We start from the raw sequence: 23,363 nt of genomic DNA on the forward strand, positions 1-23,363 counted from the left end.
CTCACTCCAAAATGATGGATCACTTCACCCAGCGGTGTCATATAAATGTTAAATAGGAGAAAGAACAGAACTATGAGGCATCTCTCAAAATAGGATCCATGGGCTGGATATCTCTCCCGCTATCAGCACTGACTGGAACTGGCCCCAGAGAAAAAGGAAGTACCACAGTACACTGCTACCTACCCCTAGTAATCAGAGCTGCCCAAAGGGATACCATGATCGATGATATCGAACACTACTGAAAAGTCAAGAAGAGCCAGGGTGTATGCACTAACTGTATCCCTCTCTCGCTAGGATGAGAGCGATCTATGCTGACTCAGTCCCAAATCCTGATTTGGTTTGAACCCCCACTGAAAGTAATCTAGATAATCTGTCTAATCCAGGATTCTCTGAAGCTGCCTTGTGACCACTCTCTTTATAACCTTTCCTAGAAATGGGAGATTGGAAACCAAATAAAATTTGCCTGGATTAGCTGGGTCGAGTGATGGGCCTTTGAGGAGGAGGCATACCATTGCCTCTTTAAGAGCTGGGGGGGGAGATCACTCCTTCTCTCAAGAAGGCATTAACTGTTGCCCAGACCCACTCATTCATCCCCTCCAGTGAGGTCTTAATTAGCCAGGAGGAACACAGATCTAAAACACAAGTGGCCAAACTAGCATCCAAGAGACCTCTGTCCACTTTCTCAGGTTCCATGGCCTCAAACTCTTCCCATTCTACCTTGCAAGATGTAGCCACCGCCATTTCCATTGAGACTGCTATATGGTGACCCTTTAGTTGGCCTTTGGCATTGTTTCCCAAACCAGGACCACTGGGCAATTATAAGACACAATAGAGGCAGAGAAGTAGTTATGTTGCACCATACTTATCACCACAAGATAGGCCTTAATAGTGGCTCTAGCTCATTCCCAGTCGTCTTTGTTCTTTTTCTTTTGCCGGCAACACTCTAGGCATCTTAGCCTGCTATTATATGCACTTTATGCGATCTGCTCATGGATAGTTATCTCTCCATGATAATAATCTTAAGCAATGCATGATCTACAAGCTTGAATGGATCACTAGCGAAATGATCATGAGTTGGAGCCAAAGAAGTGTAAATGGAAGGAAACATAGAGCCACTTGCACTAATCTGCAAAACAATTGCATAGCTGCTTTAGAATATAAATTCAATAGTAATTTGTGTTGGCTTTCTGAATAGTTGTACAAAGTGCACAGTAAATTATACAAAAGATTTTGCAGTGTCATTTTGTTTAGCACAATTATCAAATAGCTATCTTGCGGAATGGAAGTCATCCTTTACATAAAAAATGGTAGAACATTTCCTTTCTATTATTGTTCCCACATTTAACTACCTTAAATACAAGAGAACTGATGGCTTATGCCAAATGGAGACTAAAGATTTATTATTCTCTTCTATCCAGTTCTCCTGATCCAAAACATATTTATATAACCAATCAGGGATAACTGACTTTTGGGGAATTCTATAATCTTATACCTGGATATAAATCCCTCTATGCAGCATAAATGCTGTTAATGTATTTTAAATCCTGTGTTGTTTCACAGCAGATGTCTTGGAATGCCTCCATTAGCTCTTTTTTTGTTCTAGAAACCACCTGATTTCCTGGACTTCGCTTAAATTGTGTTGATCTTTTATTTGGAATAATTGGAGCAGAGGCTAATGTAACAGGATTTTGGAACTATAGAAGGATGGTCCCATCATCCCATGAAGGCTAGAACACTGGATCTGTTAAAGGTCATCCATGTTTTAATTTCAAGCAAAATGCCCATGTTATCAGTCAAGCTTGAATAAAATGTTCATAGCATGTTAATGTTATTAATTTCTCAGAGCCAGCTGAATTGAATCACTTCGTTGCTTTGGGCATGATGAGGATACTTGAGCGCTTCCACTTATACTGGATTTGTGATTTGGACATAACGTTGTTTCCTCATCCACAACATTGCATGTCCTATTATCTGGATAGAATATTGGTTGATTGCTCCTGTTGATTTAAATCCAGCCAGATTTTGTAATGGGAGGAGACCTATGTTAATGGTGGTGTTGTAGACAAGAAGGCTCTTTTCCTTTCAATTCAACTTATAATGGAGAGTGGCATTTATATGGGAGAGGCTCTAGTCCATGGGTGTCAAACTTGCCGCATCACGTTGCTGTCCTGTGACATATCGTGACTTTTTTCACTTCACGGAGCTGGGGGGGGGGAGGGGGGCGGGTCTGGCCTGCGTGTAATGCATGAAGTTTGCAGGCCACCAGTCTGATACCCCTGCTCTCATCTTTTGGGATCAGATCATGTCAATGTCCATGAGATCACATCATTGAGATTGATGGGAGTTTGTCTTAAGTACATTATGTTGGCAGCTGGACATGTAACCCAACTTCCATTGCCTCTTGGGTAAATAATTAATTTATACAGACTAGATCATCAAAATAAACTCCTATATCCTATTGTTTCATGCTAGTGGCCTTAAGATGCAACTGCTTTCTTAGATGAGTAAATTGTATTGTGTTGAAGTATTATAGGCTGAATAATTCAGCAAATCTTGCCAACTATTTCCAAAATTCGATGCTTTTTGTTAGTTCTCAGCAGGAAAAATACCAGTGAGTATTTTGTACTTATTCATCAGAATTCTTAGGACCAAACTGTATGAGAAGGAGCCTTTCATGTCATTAGCAATTGTGTGGATGGATTTTAGAAAGTAAATACCAAGTCATGCTCTTATCCGTCCACCACTAACCTAGAGAGAAGCAAATTGGAGAACGTTGCTCTCAGCTAAATGTTAACTGTGATCTATGCATATACCATTCTTTTTGACAGAGGGTGTTAATTTTTATTTTACAAATTCCACAAGTCCCTAACAAGGAGGTAAAGAGGAAGAATACATTTTCCTCCACTGCTTTGAATCAGTCCTGATCTCTGAAAAGCTTTGCTCATTATTTTAATAGGCTGAGAGTTAATGGTCTGTTAAGCTTACATCTTTTGCTTCTATTCCTGTCCTTAGAATGCTTTGACCTCCCTCCCAACCTATTATATTGCAAAGAGCTGGAAGAATTAAAAATAACGCTTGCCGTGCTTTCTTGCAGGCCCTTATTTTCTGCCTACGGTGGTCTTCATTTTTGGAATTCTGGAGAATCCCAAAGATGTTGCACTGCAGATTTTGCTTCCTTGCTGAACTTGCATAATCTCTCTGCTCCCTTCATCCCCTTTTTAGCATCTGCTGATAAATATTTTTCACTACATTCATTAGAGTACCTTGATTTTGGTTTCAATTCAATGTCAAAAAACTTCTTTAGGCTATCAATATACAGTAGAGGATGCTCAACTATATGTAGAAGATATAGACACAATGTTTGATTGAATTGTCATGGAGATTTCTTGCTATGTGTTTCATCAATGACAACCCTAGAGCCATTTCAGTTTCTGATTCATTCATGTTTCCAACAAATGAATGGGGTGTTGAACTGAAGTCCATGATCATTGCTTATCCCAGGCGAGATCAAGGGCCATTTTGTTCAGGAAAAACAATAGTGAGTTTTGTTGTACCTAGCCGGTGGAGCTTAAGAGTCTGATTCTGAATTTGCATTAAATACAGAATTACTCTAAATAATTGGGGAGAGGGATGCATGCATCTGGGGTTATACCATTTTAATAATAATATTTAGTGATTTTCACACTATCTACTTACGGTAAGAGAATTTATCAGAACTTTGTAGAATAGACCAATATTGTTACTATCTTAGAAACATGCTGGTAGTAACAGTTAATAGAGGAAAAATTGTGCTTCGATGATATAATATGTGTTTGTGTAACTCCATATGTATTAAATAACTCCAAACAGAGATAGATACAGGGATAGATACAGAGATAGATTTTGATACTCAAATCAGTATCAAATTTCATTTTGATACTCACTCAGTGTCAGCTGATACAGGTAGTCCTGAACTTATTGGAACTGGAAGTTCCATCGGTCATTAAGGGAGTTGCACCCAGTTTTATGTCATTGTTGTTAAGCAAATTTGGCTTCTCTCGTTGTCAGAAGCCTCCTGGGAAATCATGATCATGTGACCCTGGAACACTGCAGTTCTCATAAATACATGCTGGTTCCTAAGCTCCTGAATTGTGACTGTGTGACTGCAGATATGCTGTGACATTCATAAGTGCAAGGACCAGCCCTAAGTCACTTTTTTTCAACACTGTCATAACTTTGAATGGTTATTATAAGAATGGTTGTAAGTTGAGGACTATCTGTATAATAAGCTGGTTGTATCACTGGTTTTATTTGATCCATGACAGTATCCTATAGCTGTCATCTGTCGGAATTCTATATTAGCCAGGCTCTAACTTGATTTTGTAGAATAACACAAAAAGATTGAAAGAGCAATCCCCTCAGCTGCAGTCTGAAGAAGAAGAAGAGGACTATATAGCGCATGGTTTTTCTAAATGAATATATCCACCCTCAGTCTTTACTAGTAGATGTTTAGGGGGAGAACAGGAGCAAATATGTGTTGGAAAGAATTTGTGTCTTTTAAAACTAAAACAAATTCCTGAGAAGCTCAGAGACAGCTTCAGTAGTTGCCTTCCTTAGCTATCTCTTGCAGTTGGTTTCTTAGTAAAGCAGTAAAACACCAAGACAATTCCACAAGCTTGAACAAAAAATCACAGTGACAAGAAGAGTGAACTTTTATTAAAATGTGAATAACTTTGCCTATCATGATTCTCTCTATAGCATTCAAGATAATTGGCTTTCTGTGGTGAACATCCAGCATGCTGACCTTCCATACCTGGTGCCCTCCAAAGTATTGGACTTCAATTTCCATATGCTGTTTCCCCTTCCAGTGAGTTCAAAGTCCAGTTGGAAAGGTTAACGGAATTGAAGTCTTAAAGATCAGTACAATTGGGGCATTGTAACTTGCTCCATTGTAACATGGAATAAAATCCTAAAACGGTTCAGTTTTACTCTCAATGCATCATGTTCCTGGAGGGAACTTTGAACTAAGATCTGGGATGCCTTGCTCTATAGCAGTGCTTTTCAAGTTTGGCATCTTTAAGATGCTGGCTCAGGAATTCTGGAGTTGAAGTCTACACATCTTAACATTGCCAGGTTTGAAAACACTGCTAAAGAGCATGCCAGATATCGCTTTCATAGGACAATGTAATGAGAAATGTAGTGAGGAGAGAAGTTAGATCTGCACACGTAGCATTTTACACACATACATATGCACGTCCATATGTCTTTCACAATTGGCAGCTTGATCTTTCTGTAGTTTCTATATTTGAGGATAAGTGTATCCTCTCTCTCTCTCTCTCTCATGATAAGTTTCTCTAACAAATGGGAAGCAAGTGGGAGGTTGTTTTTTTTAAAAATAAATAAATAAATAAATAAATAAATAAATAAATAAATACCAGGTCAGGTTTCTTCTAAAGTATCTAGGTGTTGTGCTTAGAATAAGCTATGCACATTTTAATCTGCACAATGTTCTGACTGCGGAATTAAAAGTCTTGAATAATTAACAATTCCTTTGCACTGAGAAAGAAGGCAGAGGACAAAGCAGAAGACGAGGCAAACAGCCAGGAAGGAACAGCGTTAGAAAGGTGAGAATGTACATCTCCCATCAGATGGATATATGTGGAAAAACTTCATAAATCTTTTCTCTCTCCCCCAAAAAGTGCGTAAACACTACTACTTCTTAAAGAACTGGAATTTTAAGATAAGAATTATTAGCACCTTCTCAGTGTAGTGGATGTATACCTATGGAAACACTGCCCATATTTGTATAACAATGAATACCAGAAGTTCATTTTATTTTGTTAAAGGACAAATGATTATAAAAGCAATGCAATTCCATTCATCATTTGACTCTAAGTCCTTTCTTGCATTCTATTCCTTGTGCAACAGGAAAGGTGATCTACTGTTTGTTTCTCCCAGAAAAGTTAACCCTGTTCACTGAATTTAATATTGGAAGTATTAATCATAATAACTTTGTTGATAATGAATGCACATTGAAATGAATCTAGAGCAGGAGTACAGTCACCTGCATGTGAATGCACACACGCGCAACATACAGTTTCCTCTGGGAGCTAAATCCTGCAGTTTTCCTTGTCAGCAAAATGTCAGTTTGCCCACATACTTTCTCACTTAAAGGACATTCTGTCCCCTCTTTGCCAAGGCAGTATTTTTAGTATGCTCTAAACACTGAATAAATGCGGATAGGATGTTGTCCTCACTCCCACAAACCATCAGTGATTCCCACCCTCACCCCACATTGAGATCCCAGTAATTTACTGTTGTGGTTATGATGTTGCAATGACATTTTGAAGCATACTGAATTTCCTGAAGGAAAATCCAGAGGGTTGCTGGGAAAATTAGTACGAAAATTAAATATAAAAAATACAAGAAATTGCCATATGCTGCATCATATGTGTAATTCATTCTAGCTGACCTGTAACTCAGTTTTGCCTACTCACAAACGACAGGCATCTTCCCAGGTGTTTTGCATCACACCTTCTACAATTTCTTACTTCGCTACCTGAACCTGATGGGAACTGAAGTTCATACCATTTGAAAAATGTCAAATCTTGTATCCTTGCTCCATCAGTGGTGGTATTCTACCAGTTTGGCCCGGTTCTTCCAAGCCGGTAACAGCGATGAGCAGTGGAGACCGAACCGGTTCTCTCCACTGCTCTGCTGTTGGAGCTGCCCGCCCACCCAGGCTCCCATACTCACCTTTATCCTCTGAATTTGAAGCGCAGCTGCTTTGTGCGCTTGCACAAAGAGTGCATTTGGCGTGTATGTGCATGCACACAAGAGCTCCCACCAAGCCACACCCACCAAAATGGTGGTAAAAATATTTGAATCTCACCACTGTGCTCCATATCAATATATGGTGGTTCTCCAGAGTGGATATTTCCCAGCACAACTCAGAAATAGCAGGGATTAAAGTTTAGAAGTTACCTCATGTAGCTCTTCTAGGAAATTTACTTGGAATTAGAAGATGTATTTGTCCACTGAAGGCAATATCCAGTTGTATCTGTTGAGATAGTCTTGTTGTTATGTATGAAATCCCTAATAAAAGATCTTACCTTTCTTTGGGAATGAAAACACTGCATGCTTTGAAACTCTTGAATCTGATGGTTTTCTGTGAGTTCCATGTACCAATTATAAAACTCCTAGAAGAAAAGCCCTCCTTGGTAGCAAAGGTCTAGACTCTAGACCATAAGTGTCAAACTCGCCGCGTCATGTTGCCGTCACAGACTTATTGTGACGTTTTCCCCCTTTGTAGAGCTGGGGTGGGCGTGGCCTGCACATGACGCATCCGGCCTACAGGCTGCCAGTTTGACACCCCTGGACTCTAGACAATGAATGACAACCACCCAAAATAAACCTGCGAGGTGCTGAAGGCCACTCTTGAAAATAGGGTGAGATGATCTCCTGGAGCATTGCCTGTGAGATTCATATTCTTGAAATAGGCCTTGTATAAGGTATAGGGATGATCCTAGGTATGTGTTTATTGTTCCTCCTGAAATGCTTCATACAAATTCAAGAAAAAGTGGTGTTTCTGTCTGAACACTTCCAAAAGTCAAATATGTTGTACAGGTAGTCACCATTCATTCAACATTCCAATGGCATTGGGAAAAAAAGGGACTAACGACCATTTTCCACACTTATGTTGTAGCATCCCCACAATCAAGTGACCAAAATTTGGATACTTGGCAACTGGCATGTATTTATGGTGGTTGCAGTTTCCTGAGGTCGTGTAATCACCTTCTGTGATCTTTTGACAAGCAAAGTCCATGGGGAAGTCAGATTCACTTAACGACGATGTTATTAATTTAACAACTCAGTGATTCACTTAACAATCATGACAAGAAAGGTGATAAATAGGGAAAAGCTCAATAACTGTCTTGCTTAGCAACAGAAATGTTGGGCTCAATTGTGGTTATAAGTCAAGGATTACCTGTATAGGTTCCTTTCTGTCAACCTCACCAGGTAAATATTTAGCCATGTTTCATTCCAGGTTGTGAGTTTTTGAAAAACTGGAAAGCAAACCCCCAGACTTAAAAGTGATAAAAGATGAAGAGGAAAATAGTGGTTTCAAAAATTATATTCAATACATACTTAACATAAAATGATAAATCTGTTCAGAAGTCCAGGTTTTTCTTGTGGTGGAAGTGTTGGAGCAAAACTCTTGAGAGTACAATAGCACAACATAGCTACTCCAAAACAGCATTCTCTGTGTTTTGTGAAAGAAACAATGAGCGTATGGGAATTCTTGAATTACCAAGAGTCTCTGATACAGTTTTTGTATAAAGCAGGCTACCCAAATGGATAATGTTTTTCTTGTGCTGCTTCCTCTTTCTTTACCTTCTTGGTTCTCCACTTTGATCTGTACAAACTCAAAATCAAAATGTCTGCTGGCCTCCTGCCTAACCTCTTTCTCCAGCCTAAGGAATAGGAAGCTTGACAGTTTAGTCATTTCCATCAAAACAATTTGCCCCCTGCGTTGAATGAATGTGGGACGGAAGAATTTCTTCAGACTGTCTTGTTGTTTTTCCTGTCTTTCCATCACAACAGTTCTAGATAGAGCATTTATTCTTAAAGGCAGCTCCGTCAGATCAAAAGGCTCACGCAGCTTCCATTGTGAGCAAGACTAATCTGGGATAATTACTATATCAACTTGGGCTGACAGATCTCATTAAACAAATTGCGTGCTGGTAGCTTTTAGGGAAGGGAGGGAAAAACACTCAAAGGAGCCACTTGAGGAAAAGGTAGGTGGTTGGTATTCACACAGCACACATAGATCTCATTAGGCATTTGTTCCCATGTTAGGATTCCCTAGGGAATCTCTATTGTGGAAATTAGTCCTGTAGGAACTGTACACCAACATTCTCAAGGACAGAAATTTTCCTTGACTGTCCTGAAAATGTTAGTGGAATGTTTTTCTTTTAAGCAAGAAGTAGACTTATTTCTTGTTCATTTTGCTTGTAGCCCTCCTATTCAAATAAGGGCTTACCCATAATACAGACCAAGCATTTGTTTCTGTTTCTGTTCCAGAGCTCACGTTTTAAGACTTAGAGGGAGATAAATGTCAATAGAAATTTAGGAGATACTTCTTGTTCATGATTTAGAACAGTTCAGGATTTAAATTAATTAATTAGAAGGTGGGTTGGTTTTCTCCTGTTTGGAAACTGAAAGAAAAGATTGGCTAGTCATTTGTGCGGTATTTGAATTCTTAATTTTTTGACAATAAATGGTGGTGTTCTAGATGTTTCATTTTCTTTATTCATTCTTTTAGAACGTGTTATATTTCTATTAGCATCCTGTAAGGTACAGACATGTAATGTAATGTTGAGAATTATTGGGAAATATCAAAGAACAAATAGTTGTCATTATTAATAATACACAATGATAAATATTTAAAACTGCAAATCCTTAAGCATATTTTATATTTTAGTGTAAAACTGCATCAAAATGTGCCTAGAGTGTCAATTCATAAAATATTTCTGATATAGAGCATCTTTATAATTCTGACAGCCAGTATTTGACAGTATTAAAATATCAATTTAATTCTATTTTAATAACCATACATATACAAACTAAATTACTCTAATTTTTTTACTTCAGATCTCTGTGGCATGTGATTCAGAAATGAAAGCTACCGTTTTTCTCCCCAGAGATTGCTTACTACTGTTAACAAATCACTTCCCAGCTGGGAAATCTGTTAGCTATAGTGACATACAAAGTTTTGTAGATCCACCAAATAATTTTTTTAAAAAAACAACCCTATGGTTATAGAGATGATTTGTGCAGCCTAGCCTAGGAAGAGCATCTCAACAGCTCATGGACGTTTTTCTTTGTTTTGAAAGATTGGAAATGTCTATGTTTTCCTTATCTAGAGCGTGGTATAAATCACCAGACACCATTTTATTTTCATTAGTGCATCGCATTCTAGGATAAACCATTAAACACAAAAACGTTTTAAAAGCCTGTTGGAAACAATTGAAAGCTGCTCTCATGTCTCCTCAGTGCTTTCTCCGAGCACAAAGCCTTTATTGTGAGGTGACATTTCACAATGCTTCCCTCCCCCTCCCCCTTTCCATAAATGCCGAAAATTAGAGCATCTCCTTCTCCCCGCTCCTTGCTTTTTACAGCTTCTGTTTTAAAAGGAACAACCACCATCAGTTTGTGGGCAAATCTCCTGAATATATTATCTGTTAGCTGTGATTTGTTAATTAGATCCCTGACCTTCTGTGCTGCTTTAAAATGCACCAGGCATCACAGATTCACAAACAGTTTGGGTTGGCAAGAAATATCTATTCCAGATGTTCGGTGATTTTAATGACCGTATCCTATTCAGTGACATGCATCCTATTTTCTGGATATAAAAATTGAACCAACAGCCTCTACAGTGAATTAAAACAAAGGATGAAGGGGTTGGGAAACAGATCTAAAGACACGTGATAAATGATAAGGAAACATTCCATGTTGTTTTCTGTTTTAATTCTTAAGTAGATTGCATATGTGGTATCATTTATAACTAAGTGAGCTGTAATGGAATTAATTATTCAGTGACAGCTCTGTACAGGGCTGAATTCCATGTTTCTCAGACATCCATTGTATTTTACTGATAATCTCCATTTAACAATCTCTTTTCTAGTACCTTTTCTTGGTAGAACCAAGAAGCCTTTGTCTTCTGAGAATCCCTGTCTTTAGATTTAAGTGCATCTTCATTGCATCTTTGAGTAGACATTCAAGACATTACATAACCTGCCACATCTTATGCCATGGAATTAGGCAAACTTCTGGGGAGGGGCAAAGTTGGCATTTTGTTGGGTGCATTTTTTTTAAAAAAGGGTGCTATGTTAGGTGTGTGATAGGTTAAATAAACAATTATACCACATAGTGAACCAGCCGTCTTGGATGTTCCTTAGTTAATTCAGTGGAATATTTAGATAGCTCAAGGCCATTCCCATAAACAAAACATAATGTAGAAGATACCTTTGCATTTTATTAAAATAATACATTTTTTTAAAAAAATGTCAGAAGTATCTTTGTGACTTACCTCAGTTGGTAAGGTTTGTTTGTTCTGCTAATATTTTATAAAATTTAATCTCAAATACAAAATTTAAAGTAGCCATTTTTAAAATTTATGTAATTTATGTCTTGGCTGAATGCGAGACTACCACTGGAGGCTGGAGTCAAATCCCCCTTTAGCTAAAAAGTTCATCAGATTATCTTAGACCATTGGCCCATCCTTCATTTTAATACACTTCAAAGGATTGTTTGAAGACAACATATGGAAGAGAAAGTACACTGCCCCTGTTTCTTAGAGAAGGGAAGGGTTAAAATTAATTAATTTTAAATAATTACTTTTTTTGTAGGGAGGATTCAAAATTGTGGGTCCCAAAATGTGCTTCCTTATTCTGCCTAACTTGTGAGTCATTCTGCTTTTTCCATAGCATTTTTAGATGCAGAGTTTATCTTTCTCTTCCTGCTTCAAAGAAGGAATTAGATATAAACCAATATCGTGCCCCTATTATACTTTATTTTTAGCAGGCAGGTTATATTATTATGTTGGATTACATAACAGTCTTTTGTAAGGGATTTGGTCCATTAGAGGATTCAGAAACAAGGCAGAGAGTTGGGAAGGAATCAAGGGAAGAGTAGCAAAACAATTTACACCACACCCACTGTTATTTTTCTTTTCTTTTTGCCCCTCCCCCGCATTTAAAACCGTTTGTGTCAAAAGGCCTGTATAGCAGAGATGCTACATCATAACCATGATCACGCCATCCTGCCTTTCTGGCAGGACAGCATCTCCTTTAATTCCGTCATGTGATTTGGCCACTTGCCTTTTCTGAGTAAATCTGCAGCATGCTATTCTGTACTGCAGAGGTGACATTAGGATAAACTGAGAGAATTTCAGAGAAAGCTGAGTTATTTACACGCAAGCTTCCTTGTGCTTAAAAGATCTTGACCATTGCAATGATAAATAAAATAAACTCTCTGTAAATACCGTGTTTCTCATATAATAAGGCCGGGTCTTTTTTTTTTTTTGAGCCCCGAAAAAATGGGCTAGGCCGTCTTTTCGGGGGTGACTTAATTCCCCCCCCTTTGCATCTTCAGGCGGGTGGGTGGCAACAGCTTGGATGTTGACCTCGGCGTTAGTGGGGCACTTTGTATCAGGGTCAATGCAGGCAGCACCATATCCAGGTGTACAACAAAAGTACTTCCTAACGGCAAGCCCCCCCCCCCCACCATTCCCCTCCATTTCGCATGTTTTAATATGGGCCTTAATTTGGGGGGAGGGGCTTAATTTCATTTCATGCCTATAAAACATGCTGGGACTTCCTATTGGGGGAGGCCGTATTATTGGAGAAACAGGGTAGGTGTGGCTCAACAATGTTTGCGCTAAACTTCTGTTTTATCTGCTCGATCTGTTAACCTTGGGAGGGATTTTCAGTTGCTGTCTCTTGTCAGTTTATATGTTCAGAAAAACGTGAGGACTCTTGGCTAGAAAGCTAAAGTCTCCTGAATTCTTCATCTAAGTACAAGAGATTATTCTGTACAATGTATACATACTATTCTCTTAAATTAACAGAGTCCTGCAAATGCACAGTAATCTGCTGAATCAATTGGTTGTTTTTGGTGGACATTTCATTACCCAATTAGGTGACATCATCAGTGTGGGATTTACTCACTTTGTATTCAGTAGCTTGCACAGCCAATGTTGGTATGGGTATAATTTTCTCCTTGGAATTTCTTGATTAGTATATTATTTTCTGCTTGTTTGTCTGGTGTTAAACCCTGCTTCTCTGGGGGTTGCTGCTGGAGGATATATGTTCTATTCTTTTTTGTTTCCTTCTTAGCTGTTCCCCTCCACCAGCCAACAACATCCAGTTTCTTTGCTTATTAACATTTAGATCCTGCCTCTTCTTCAGGATCTCCAGGCCTTACTATTCCTTCTTCCATTTTCAATGAGCTTTAATGAGGTTATATCTAGTGATGTAAAATATGGTCCACAACAGCTTATGTCAGAATAGTCTTGTCACCAAATGTCACCAATGTTAATTTCCTTATTGATTAGATTTTTAATATAAATTCTGAAGTAAAGATTTATTTTCTATTCAGTTATTTCCTATAAATACATTTTGCCTACATGATTTATATTATTTTCATTTTTCTTTAGTTAAAAAAAATATTAGCAAGTGATGTCATTAGGTATCGGTTCAGAAAAAGAATTTCAAGAGCATGGGAAGGAACTGAAGTTCTACACTTTTGTTATTTGAGAATAAATTAAACATTTGGAAAAAAATACCACTCTTAACACTGGATAGCTGGCATGATGCATATTCTTTAAAAATCATTAAGAAAAGATTGTGCATTTGCTATTATATTTTATGACTTTACAGCAGAGGTTGAGAAACCTCCAACTCAGTGGCTAGTTGGATCTGGACCCTGCTCTGCCATTTTGTTTCCACACTTGGTGTGCCAGTTAAGTATAAGAAAATTCTCATATTTTGCAAATGACATCTCTTTTCAAAGTCTTGGTATGATGGGAGTATTTTTTGATTTGTGGATTTTGGGGTAAACACTTTGTACCATGTAGTAGACTAAGTAAGATGAATTATAGATTTTAACAAAACATGTATGAACAGGCATTATTATTAATTTCAATAAAATGGACCTATTGACATTTTTGTAATGATACAATTCTCCAAAGTGAATGGAAAGTTTAGATTGAACTGTAGCCATATTCTGAAGAAGGGAACAACTTTTTTAGTGTGAAATCACATTCTGTTTTATGGAATTTTCCAGAAATAACACTCACCTCTCTCTCTCTCTCTCTCTCTCTCTCTCTCTCTCTCTCTCTCCCCCTCCCTCCCTCCCTCCCTCCCTCCTCTCCTCTCTCCCTCTCCCTCTCTCTCTCTCTCTCTTACACACACCCCCCTTTATTACTATCAATAGGTAATTTTTAAAAATACATTAAAGTCAAAGTACATATCATCTTGCGTGAGTTAATGAAAAGTGGGAAAATGAAAGTTTGAAGATAGGAGAACATTCTGGAATAGAGTAAGAGCATGGGTCAAAATTTCCATTTGTTTGAGCAAAGCTGAGGTTCCTTTCCTTCACATGCTGCTTATGGTCCACCCAGGGCTACCTATTGTGTGAGGCAAAGTAAAGAATTAGATCAATCCTTTGAGTCCCATAATTAGTCTTCTGATATTTCTTGTGTCTTAATCTTTTAGTCGTTTTGTTTACTCTTGGATGAAAATATGATATCCATATCTGAGTGCATTTGTCTATGGACCAATCAGTTTTAAATTTAATTTGATAAGGCAAAATTTAAAATGTGTAACTATAAGCCAGAATAAATCAATTCTATGTTGTGGCTCCTTAAATGTTAGAAATATATCCTCTTCCATAAATTACATTATCTTTATTTGCTTCTCTTGTACTTTAGCCTTTCTGCTCTATTGCTTGTCATACTTGAAATATCCTGTCTCCAGCCAAGTCATAAAATTATAGGATCCTGGAGTACTATATTGGTCTAATCTGATTTAGACTGGGGGTTGGGAGGAACAGATCTTTAAATGCTGTGCTATCTCAAAGAAAATAAAACAAATATAACAGTTCAATCCAGTCCTGGCTGCCTGTTTCCTCTTTGAAAATGAACTTAAATCTAAAATATTGTATTTTATATTATTTATATTAAAAGATCCCTTATATTAAAATGACATAAAACTTCCTTCTACACATCTGTGTTAAGCAGAATGCAGTTACATATAACCTGTCATCAAAAGGGATGGGAAGTTACCATTTTAGTATGAATGTAATTTGCATTTTGAAATTACTGTACTGTCTGAAATCTAATTATGCTTTAAAACTAATAACCTTTTTGAATTTAAAATAATATGTACATGTTCCTTTTAGGAGAAATGTATATAAATGCTTATGATTTAAGCAGGTTCTTTTTTCAAATTGGTGCAGCAATAGACAAAATAAATTTAAGCTTGCAAAAATAAGAAAGTGAACAAAATTAAATTTATTATCTTTTCCCCTCTCCAAAAATAGATTCTTAAACAAGGACTTGCTTCATTTCTTCTCCTGTTCCTCTACTTCTGTTCTACTGAATAATGCAAACCTTCTGGTCAAGACTTTATCAACTATTTATTTTAGTATCTCTTGTCTTTGTTTTAATTACCAGAGGAATGAGTAGAACTAGGAACGCTAATAATAAAGTATCTGTCTTGCTTTCTTAAGCCATTGGTATTCAAATTAACATTAATGAACTTATAAAAGTAATAATCTCCCTGGAATACCTCCTATATTTTGTTTATTAACCACATTTTTGTATTATCCTAGTCAACCAACTCTGGGTGTTGTTTTAAATCATCAGTAAAGACCATTGACATAGATTAACAACCCTACTCTCACCCTCTTTAAAACACTAAACATATTGGCCAATAAAACTGAACAGTTGCCCATTGTTCATCATTTGGAGTCAATAGTCTGTTGACAAAAGTATGTTTTAATGTTTTCCAAAATTACAGAAGAAGAGGACAGGGATATCTTGGAGATCATTCATACAGTATATAGGCAGCAGTCATTATAAAAATAAAAGTAGTATACTTCATTATATGGGTGCCACCACAGAAAAGGCCTCTCTCCCAGCCCATACCTCTCTTACTTCTGATAGGAGAGGGATCCTGAGAAAATCCATTTAACATTCTGTTCAAAACAAGCAGAATCATGCTGAATAAGGTTACCCCTTGGGTCCAGAAGCCATTGAGATAGATGTCACTCTGCAGCCTCAGATTTTGTAATTGCAGAATAAAAGGAACAGATGCTGCCTAGGAAACAGACAAGAGAGGCAGGAACCCCCAGTGGCTTAACAATCAGATGAGAAACTTAGGAAGCCCCAGCCCTAATGGATCAAATATTAATTGGCAGGAAGTTTGTAGTTTCAGACTTACAAGATTGATGGCAGTCCTCTCAAATTAACCAAACAGGAAACATGACTAGATGAACTGATTCTATTTTATTGTATGGCTACTTTAACAGAATCTTGAAAGTATAAGCTGCCCTTGCCATTTTTAATGGCTCGATTAGTTAGGGAGGGTCCTTCCTAAATTTCTTTCTCTGACTGTTAAGCCACTGGGGGCTCCTGTGTCTCTTGTCCAATTGTTTCTTAGAGAGCATTTCTTCCCTTCTGGACCCCCAGAGGTCCAGCAACCATTATCTTCTGCTGCTATTCAGCCAGGAGATATGAGTCCCAAGTCATGTACCTCTAGTTGAGCCTGCATTGGCAATGTATGATTGAGTATCATCAGTTACCTGTCCCCATAGTCTTATATAGATGTTGCGTAATGAAGAAAACTCCAAGCCCTGGAATACTCGACTTTGGAACAACCACAGATGCTAAATGCTCTCCCAGTAGATCAGCTCACAAGGTAGACCAAATTTATAACCAAAGACATGCAAGCTAATACCACTTTTATTGTAAAGCTACAGTAACTGTATTTTGCAAGTCTGAATGTGCTTCCCTCCCTCCTTCCATTTATTTTCATGAGAACTGGGGAGGATCATGTCTGAGATACTTTCTCAAATTGCATTTCTGCCAAGAACTCAGATTTCTTTTATTTGACCATTGTCTTGGTTGCAACTCTTCCTCCTGTTCCTCAAAGTTATTCCGATTACACAGTATAACATCCAGCATTCAGATAGGAGCAAAATATTATGGGGCCATCTCCACAGTGATCCTAATCCGTCCAGGTGGTTGGAAGGATATCTTGATCAATAATATTGAACTCTGCTAACTCTGGGACTGAGAGGAGCACACTCTTTCTATCCAAGTCCTGACAGAAGATTGGTGTTGTTTCAATCGTACATCCTGAAAACTGACTAAAAACTATTCATATCTGTGATTAGCAGCTTCACCAGTTTCCAGGGCGGAAGTTATCCCAACACAGCTGGTTCTTCAAAGCACTGGAGGACAAGATACGAAACTAATCAAAGAGAGAAGCAACTTGAAATTAAGGAGAAACTTCCTAACAGTGAGGACAATTAACCCGTGGAACAGCTTGCCTCCAGAAATCATGGGCTGTTTTTAAGAAGAGTCTAGACAGTCACTTATCTGAAACATTATAGGTTCTCCTGCTTGAGGGGACTGGACTAGAAGACCTCCAAGATCCCTTCCAGCTTATTCTATTCTATTCTTATTCTACTCCAGACAGTGTCTGCAACCACCTCTTTTCAAGAAAGATGGGGGCAACACGCTCTTCCTCTAAGACAAGGTCTTCAAACTTGGCAAATTTAAGACTTGTGGACTTCAACTCCCAGAATTCCTGAGGAGGAGGAATTCTGGGAGTTGAAGTCCACAAGTCTTAAAGCTGTCAAGTTTGAAGACCCCTGCTCTAAGATATAGAAACCACTTCTTAAATCCAGCCATGCTCATGTAAGCTCTTGTCAATTTTCAATCATTTTTAGTTCCAGAAAATAATTTTGTACATATTTTATATAAATGTGCTTTTTTCTGATGTGATTATAGGCTTACATCATTGATTGAACATCCAGTTTCATGAAAGTATAGAATTAGAATTAGTGATATTGGATGGGAGACATCCTCACCCCCAACAAAAAAAAAATAATCTTCCAGGTTTGTAAACAAGGAAGTCAAAGAAACATCTTGCAAACAGCAGTAACAAACAATATCCAGACTGTTGCCAGGAAAACTATCCGGTCCAGTCTGTGAAGTTAGGAGTCACACTTGACTTGAAGGAATTTTTTTATTTAATACAAAATTTATGCACTGATAATAAAACAAGCAGCTTTGACAAATCCATAAAAGAGTGTCAGGATTTGTGCAAAGACGAAGAAAGTTATGCAGTGCTATTCTTCCTGTCAAGGAAAAACAAAAAAGCCGTAATAGATTAATGTCAATTCATTTGAACATTTTGTTTGTGAAGAGAATAATTGAAGAGATGCTATTGTCAATAAGCACTGTGAACAGAAAGCCAAATTTAACATCTTCCTCTGGCTCCAAATAATTTACCCAGCCGAAAAAATTTTTATATGTTCAAATATATCGTCGCTTTTTCAAACCTGCTATTAAGATCTTCTCAAAAGAACACAGAAGGGCATTGTGAGAGTCACTGCCTCTTATGAGCTGCTAATATCTGTGTGAAGAATTTAAGAATTGGAACAGAAATCAAGGACAGACATAAGAATAAGGTACAGTCTGTTCCAGTTTTGTCTATATATGGCAATCAGGTACACAAGACATAAGAGTCGATGCAGAAATATATTGATGGTTCAATACTGTACATACTGTATCTATTCAAACATCATTAAGTTCTATGGAGCCTATTACCAGATCAATGGTGTAGGCTTGCAGTCTAAAATAAATATTTAAATTCTGCATATTTCTGATTCCGTTGAAGTTTTTCCATGCTTAAAATTGTAGATTTCACATAACTATTCCTGCAATCATCTGTAATGTATAAGATTTAAGACTTTCCTTTTATATAAACCAGCAACTACAGTCATTATATAATTTACTTCAGAAGAGTGATCCCACCGGATTTAATGAATCTCCTTTGGAAATAAATGGTTCAGAGGAACGTGCTTTAAATAGCATTATAGGAACTCGGATTGAGATAGGATTCTTAAAATTGCTGGTTTTCCATTCACAACCTTCCTTTTTCTGTTGTAGGTGGACGCATATGTTCCTTTTCTCCTTGCATTGAGCAAGTTCAAAGGACCTGCTTAGCTTTGGAGGAACACGGCTTTACTGAAATCACTACTTCAGAGATTCTGCTCAGAGTGTACAATGTTCGAACAATTAGTTTGCAAATCCCTGATCTTGGAAAAGCAGATGGTAATTCCAGCACTGGGCTTGATGGAGGCAACCTGTCAAATGAAGATGCCTTGTGTCCAAATCTTCAGCAGGAAACTATACAATTTAAGAGCGGTGTGCCACTTAAGGAAATGGTGGGTCACACTGGTTATTTGACCTTTGCTACTAAAAACCTATTTTAAATACAGGCTCGAGAGTGTTTCTGCTGTATGTCCTCTGAATGTAACTTTCCCAGCTCTCTGCTTCCAGAGCAATTCCATATATAGTCAGATTGATATTCTGTTTAAATAGCTAGACAGGAGCACTAGCCAGATCGGTCTTGGCAATGTGCTGCTGTTCTAAAACAGTGCTTGCCTAGTTGTCAGGTACGGAAGATGGACTGATAACTAATAGGTGCGGATTGGAATTTACAAAATAAAAGTCACATGAGAGAGAGTGTCTGTCTGTCTGTCTGTCTGTGTGTGTGTGTGTGTGTGTGTGTGTGTGTGTGTGTGTGTGTGTGTGTCTTTTTGACATTTTTCTCCCTCAGAGGGTTTGCCATAAGGATTTTTTTTCCAGGCCTGAATATTTGCTTTATAAATATAATGTTTTTTTAAAGAAGAATATGAAACAAGTCTAGTGTGACTTTCAATTAAGGCCATTAAAAACCACATCATATGGAGTAAACATGTTTTTATTCATACCCAAATAGAGCTCATTGTATGAATAAATTCTAAGCACAAATACAGATATATGTAATAAATAAAAGGCTATGTTTGCAACAGTCTCATCTCTTACTCCATCATCAAATGCTGTCTTTGTTTGATCATTCTTACATATAAGATTAAATTTTATCACTGCAAATGGTTTTAAGATTAAATTATTCTTGGTGCCTTCTTGCATTGAAGAGTTTTATCTCTGCAGATAGTTGATACAATGAACTGTACAAGATATACCCGCTCCAGGTACAGGCTATTTAATATATCTGCCTGAAATATGAAATAGATTTTGCCCTTTTTTTTTGACAAGAAAAAAACGTAATGAATCTTGGAACAGGTAACGTACAGCTCTGGTGCTAATCTGTAACAGTTTAACCACCGTGGGTAGCAAAGATAAGATTTAAAGGACGGCTGAGCAGATTAAAAATCAGGAAAGCATATTGTCTAAGAAGAGGCTGTTACACAATTGGCCTTATGACTGCTTTTCCCCTCAGAAGAGGTGAAAATCTTTATGGCACGCTTTAACAAAATACTTTTGTGGGAAAGTAGGACAAAAGTTCTTGTATCATTAGTAGGGTAGCACAAGGGTTCCCCTGCAAAGGAAGGGAAGGCTCATATTTGTTTAAAGGTTAGGCCAGCTGAATTAGAAGTGGAAGGAAGACTCCGCATAACCTGCTAAATCTCCTAGACCAGAGGGGTCAACCTCACAGCATCACAGTGTCGTTACATGACATATTGCGACTTTCCCCCCCCTTCACTAAACTGGGTATAGGCATGGCCAGCACATGACACATCCGGCCTGTGGGCCGCGAATTTGACACCCCTGTCCTAGATTAATGCTACAAGTTCTTACTTGGAATGCCATGTTCCTGAGGGTGGAATCTGATCACTGGGATGGCATCCGTTGTAGAAGTGAAGTATAAGGATGCTGAATGCATTATCTTTTAGCATTTAATAAAAATTTTACTTTAAGTATTTTATTTGGAAAAAATAACTAAGGGCACAGGACAATGGAAGTATGAATGGAGCACACTTCAATGTTAAGATGGGAAATGTTAGAAGAATTAGGTATATGATGTAGATTAGTATCATGTAAGAATAGAGTATTAAAGTAAAAGCAATGAATATGTCTAAACTATAATGATTATTGCACAAGTTATGTATACACAGATGACACACTGTTCAAATGAAAGATGGAATGTTTGTATAAATAAAATAAAATTAATTTTAAAAAAAAGAATGTAGCATACTTCATGATTTTTTTCCCATGGCTGCTTTGTTTCAGAATGTTTTAGCTAACTTTCCAAAGTCAAAGTATCTTTCTGTAAATGCAAAGTTTGCCACATATTTGAGCTCTCAAGCCCATTTCAAAATTCAAGAAAGTCTCATGAGCAACACCACAACTTGATTGACCTGGGGTGATTAAGAAAAGTCTCCACTGAATTGAGCTTAGCTCCAAGGGACTACTTTTTGGCATTAAGACAAGTTATTTGTGTTCTGAGATTCTTTTACTTCCTAGTCTAGCAAAAACTTGGATTTCAAGTTGTTCCACATCCAAGTATTAACTAAGGAAACGTCTCATAGCTTCCAAGGTTCACTTAAATTCTGCCAAGTTACACATTGTAAATAACTGCAAAATATCTTTTTTCAAGGAAGAAAGTGGTATGCCTCAAAAACAAAAACAAAAAAACAGAAAAATAGGCAACAACCATTCCTAAACACATACACAAAAAAGGGGGAGAAATTCAACACAATGAATTAGACTATGACACAATTGTGCCAAGAAGCTGCGCAGCAGCATCTAATCACACATATCCTGCTTTTTATATAAGAATAATGTAAATAAATTTCTTAGAGGATCTTCCATCTTGGCAATCTGCTTGGTTTCCTGTAAGAAATTTATTACATAGTTTTACGTCATTCATTCAACTGGAACACAAACACATACCCACCCGCTATGGTTTAGCCAAATCTTTGTGTAATGTCTTTGAAAAATCCAGGAGAGGGGATAAAATAAGATAAGTGGGATAGAAAAGTTGAAAGAAGGCAAAATTCTTTTAGGGAACTACAGACCATTCATTTTGATTCTGACACTTGGGAAATGCTAGTACATATCATAAAGAGATAAATTTGTAACCAACAGACTGAATTTGTTAATGATGAATCTTATCTCTTAATTAGATAACTCTTAAAAGTGTTACAGTGCTGTAACTTAATATCTTACACAAGGTTTTTTTTAAAAAATGCTTCATAATATTTTGACTAGCAAATCAGTTAAATATCATCTTTCCATCCTTCCGAGGTGGGTAAAATGTGGACCCAGATTGTTGGGCGCAATATGCTGACTGCAAACCGTTTAGAGAGGCCTGTAAATTATCTAAGTAAGTGCTATTGCTATCAGCTAGATGGTAAAAGCTGATGAACAGCTGGCCTGAAAATCATAATTAATGACTGCTCATCAGTAGTTTAGTATTAAATTGTATTATTTAACCAAAGGAAGGGCAATGAAATGTCTGCAAGAATACAATCAAGCTCAGAAAGGCCTAAGAACCAAACAGTTCAACTCTGAGCAATATATTCTCTTCTGTTGAACATATATTTTCCAAATCGCCAAAAGCAATTATTCAATTTTACTTTTGCATCTATCAGATCCTTCAGTACTGTATCAGTTCTAGCTACCACATTTTAAGAACAATTCAGACAATGTGAAATATATTCAGAAACAAAGCAATGGGGACAATCAAGGGACTGGAAAGTACATTCTATGAAGGGAGCTTTTAAAAACTGGGAGTGTTTAACCTTGAGAGGAAAAGACTGAGGTATCTGATAGCCCTGACAGATACCTGAAAAGATGTCACATAGAACAAGGTCAGGACCTGATCTCTTAACATTTCAGTGTGCAGGACATGTTACAGTGGATTTAAGTTACAGCAAGGCAGACTCCACTGAAGGTGGAGGGCAGGAGGGAATTTCCTAGCAACATAGTTTGACTGTGGAATCAATTATTCAGAGAAGGAGCAGCTCCCTTTAGTGTATGTTTTCTTATAAAGGTTAAAAAGGCATCTGTCACAGGCAAGTTTGAAGCTGAATTCTTGCACTGAACAAGGACAGGGCTCATTGGCCTAAATGGCCCCTTAGCAAGTTTATGGTTTTGAGTCAGATGCAAGAAATGGAACTCCCAATCACTGAATTAGTAAAAGGGAAGTTAAAAGGTTGCAAGAAGGAGTAATGGAGTCAGGGTTAATTTATTGCAACACAGATGTGGCTATTGAAAGAACTTCATGCCAAGAAGCATAAGCTAAATTCCACCTTATACATGTATTCCTATTACCCTCTCATATTCAGGGCACTACAGTTAATTGACACATATGCCAATTGGAGCCTGTATTCCTTTCCTTTCCTTTTTTTTCAACCACAAATGAAAGATTAAAAACCTCATTTAAAAAAGATCATTTTTTAAAAAAAATATTTTTTTAAAAGAAACCTCTAAAAGATGCATTCTATACATTTTTCTGGAAAAAAAATATATTTCATTTTGGGCGTATCTTGATTTCTCAGTCAGATAGTTTGTCGCCTATGGACTTCCTATCAGTGAGAAAAGAAAGCATAGCTGTTTTGTAAAGTGTGCTTTTGATTCAATCAAAAGGAATCTATTTGGTATGGATTTGTGATGAAATTAATTTCAAGGAAATATCTTTCAAGCTAAGATTCCTGGGAAGGACTCCTAGACAATGAATTTGCATATAATCCTTCCTTTCTCACATACATGTTCCTTACATTAAAATAATGTGCAATTC

At 37.4% G+C, this 23,363-nt stretch overlaps 1 protein-coding gene and 1 long non-coding RNA gene across 5 annotated transcripts in view; one reads left to right on the forward strand and one right to left on the reverse strand.

The window, feature by feature from the left end:
• Positions 1–20,803, forward strand: part of TRMT61A (tRNA methyltransferase 61A) — a 51,392-nt gene extending 30,589 nt beyond the window's left edge. For 3 of the 4 annotated variants that reach the window (XM_087922260.1, XM_087922259.1, XM_087922261.1), the window contains exon 4: positions 18,725–20,797. In XM_087922260.1, the coding sequence (XP_087778386.1) occupies positions 18,725–19,050 (326 nt within the window). In that variant the 3' untranslated portion in view covers positions 19,051–20,797. Of the gene's footprint in view, positions 1–18,724 lie in introns of all 4 variants that reach the window. The other variant, XM_026698557.2, reaches the window with a different exon arrangement.
• The window catches only part of LOC113435038 (uncharacterized), a 274,736-nt gene continuing 258,104 nt past the window's right edge, over positions 6,732–23,363 (reverse strand). The window contains exon 7 of the long non-coding RNA XR_003373878.2: positions 6,732–6,764. This is a non-coding gene — a long non-coding RNA (uncharacterized LOC113435038). The remainder of the gene's footprint in view (positions 6,765–23,363) is intronic.

This window comes from Pseudonaja textilis, chromosome 1, assembly GCF_049901715.1.
Source record: "Pseudonaja textilis isolate UNSWEBS1 chromosome 1, rPseTex1.2, whole genome shotgun sequence".
Classification (NCBI taxonomy): domain Eukaryota; kingdom Metazoa; phylum Chordata; class Lepidosauria; order Squamata; family Elapidae; genus Pseudonaja; species Pseudonaja textilis.